Consider the following 2,847-nt stretch of genomic DNA (forward strand, 5'->3'; position numbering starts at 1 on the left):
TTATTATTCCTCATGCATAATGGCTCATAAGGTTAGGCATTTTCAGGAATCTACATACAATTAGAATTTTATTCCGAGTAAATTTTTGAGTTGAAGTTTCACCATTATTTAGTCTTTCATATCATCATCTTCAGAATTTAATTTAGAAATAGAGCTCTAAAAAGGGACATCAATGCATAAGACTCTCACCATTGTAGGCTTTGGAGAGAGTTAGACGTACGCACAAACAGAATCTCGAAGATGGCAAAATATATCACTTTAAAACAAGTTCTTTGCTTGAAATATTTTTTTTTCCTCTCTTTTTTGTTCTTTTTTGATACAATTTCTTTGCTTGGATGATATCCAAAGTATCAGAGGTCGTGTCTATCAAAAGAATATCATGTCATTATGTCAATATATACTTAATCTAAGAAGTTAAAAATTTAGAAAAATGATTCTTAGTCCGCATGGATTCTATCAAAACCATCTTTATAGGAGTGAGATGTTTTACACCGAGCATTGAACTAGTGTTAAATGAGAGGATTGAAATCCAAATCAAAATTTTTAGGTTGAATCCTTACCACATCCGACGATGTATTACTAAATACATGTCCATGAAAATAGATCTGCTTTCATACATATCATTGAGGAGCCAAACACTATATACCTGATAAAGATGTATGTATATTTTAACTTCCATTGCCAAAGAGCGAAGATACATAGTAAGATTCTCCACTAACAACAAAATCAGAAACATCACCAAACAAACAAAAAGGCCAATGTAAACCGTATAAAACAACTGTAACACACAATTATTGAGCCAATCGAAGCCCAAGCCCAAGGCCCACCTCAATAATGCATAACGGTGACGTTATACTCTACAGTTGCATCCCCTGTGTTCAAATCAAACCAGTGAGTCCTAGCCAAAGCATACCCATTAGCAAACCTAAACAGCCCACTCCCTCCAATAACGGGCATCTCCCTTATCGGGTGCATCGGGGCGTTGCGCCCGAGAACCGTTAACACGCTCCCGTTATACTTCCCCGCAGTGAAACACAAGTTCATGGCCTGCAAAAAGCCCACCTCATCTTGGGCAGCACCGGCGTACATTCCCTGGGCCCGGCCTACTTCTGTCGAGTTTGGGCTTGGGCCTTGGGTTAACGGATCATCCATCATGGAGATCATTCCGAATATGGATAAGGAGTTGTTAACGGGTTGGGTGATCCGGACCGCGGTGGGATTGCGGCCGCTGACGATGTCGTGGAAGTAGAAGTGGAGGTGGCTGATCTTCCGTCTTAGACGGGCCTTCGATGGGCTTGGGCTTGTTTTGATGAAATTGGCTGGTTTAGCCTCAACGTTGAGGAGGAGGAGGAGGAAGAGGAACAGGAGGAAGAGAGGAGATTTGGACATTTTGAAAGGTGGGCGTGCGTTTTAGTGTGATGCTGTGGGTGGGTGGGGACTAAATATATAAAGAGGGAAAACTATGTGGTGTTCCCTTGTAGATAATTAAGAAGAGTCATTTTATCAACATATTAATAATATATAAGCTTTTTATTTTGTGCTGATACAAAAATAGACGATTTATAATTTACCATACAAAAAACAAGAACCATAAGATAGAGAGAACTTTTCAATAGAATGTAATCAATAGGAGTGTCACCCGCACTCATATTTTATAACGCTAACCCAAAGGTTCTCGTCTGTTCTCTTAGAACACCAGATGTCCAGTTCAATAAGTTCACTGAAAGCCTATCTTACTATATGCTTTTTCTATATAAAGGAATGTGTAGGACACCTACTGTGTTGAAAATTTGATATTTAAATGTAGGGTTAACTTCTAATTTGGGCACGAGTGAGGAGGTTAAAAAAAGTGATGATGCGGGGGTTCAAGTTTTGGTGGGGTAGGCAGCTTTTTCGGGATGGTTTGAGGACCGGGGCGATTCGTGGTCCATGAGGAGGCATCGTTTAGGGCTTCAAGCTTTGTCTTCCTATTCCATAGTTTGTCGGCAACATCACTTTAGTGGGGGGATGAGCCGTAGACTCTAGAGACAGGAAGCACCGAAATTAGGCGATAGAAACACTAACACGTGTCATGGATAATTGATAAAAAATGTTTGATATGATTAATATATATATATATATATATACATTTTAGAGAGAGAGAGAGAGAGAGAAAAATGAGTATGTTTGGTATCAAGCATAAATTTTGTGCTTGGTAGTGAGATGACACAATCCCCTCCACTCATTCAAATGAGGGATCATATTCACATAGGTTGAGGAATGCATATGGATATACAATCATTTGAATGAGTGGAGGGGATTATGTCACCTCGCTACCAAACACCACTTTTTATGCTTGGTACCAAACATATCCATTTTTCTATATATATATATATATGTATATGTGTGTGTGTTAAGAGAGAGGAAATTAGAAAAGTTGAGGAGACATGAGATTTATGATAATGGAAATAGAAGTTCAGAACATTCAGCGTCTTGCAGTGAACTCCCTTTAACTTTCAAAATCACACTATACACCCGATAACTTTTACAGAAAACCTTTTTTTTTTTGAGTGAAAATAGGGATTTCCCTATCAATATATTACTGAAGCCCAAGGTGGGATGGAACAAAAAATGATATCTACTACTGATTCAGGCTGCTGCTCCGAGGTGGAGAACAAGGCCAAATCAGTAGTGGATGTCAAAAGGAGAGATTACAAAATTCAACCAGAAATGTACAGTATAAGTCACTCTAAAACAAAAGAAAAAAAAACTAGGATGTTAACTGCTGCACCAAAATAACCCACAGCGATAAGAGTAGGAACCAGGTTTGGGGGAAACAGTTCAAGGCGACGAGTTGCTGTCCTCGCT

General features: G+C 39.0%; 1 protein-coding gene across 1 annotated transcript; it reads right to left on the reverse strand.

The window, feature by feature from the left end:
* On the reverse strand, positions 644-1,440 carry LOC109830323 (dirigent protein 22-like). The gene has a single exon (XM_020397563.1). The coding sequence runs from the start codon at positions 1,387-1,389 to the stop codon at positions 829-831; it is 561 nt and encodes a 186-aa protein (XP_020253152.1). The 5' UTR covers positions 1,390-1,440; the 3' UTR covers positions 644-828.

The sequence above is a fragment of the Asparagus officinalis genome, chromosome 2 (assembly GCF_001876935.1).
Source record: "Asparagus officinalis chromosome 2, Aspof.V1, whole genome shotgun sequence".
In the NCBI taxonomy this organism is placed as follows: Eukaryota; Viridiplantae; Streptophyta; class Magnoliopsida; order Asparagales; family Asparagaceae; genus Asparagus; species Asparagus officinalis.

Excerpts from the sequence above, each read along its gene's own strand:
- LOC109830323 (XM_020397563.1), bottom strand. The coding sequence starts at position 1,389 with ATGTCCAAATCTCCTCTCTTCCTCCTGTTCCTCTTCCTCCTCCTCCTC.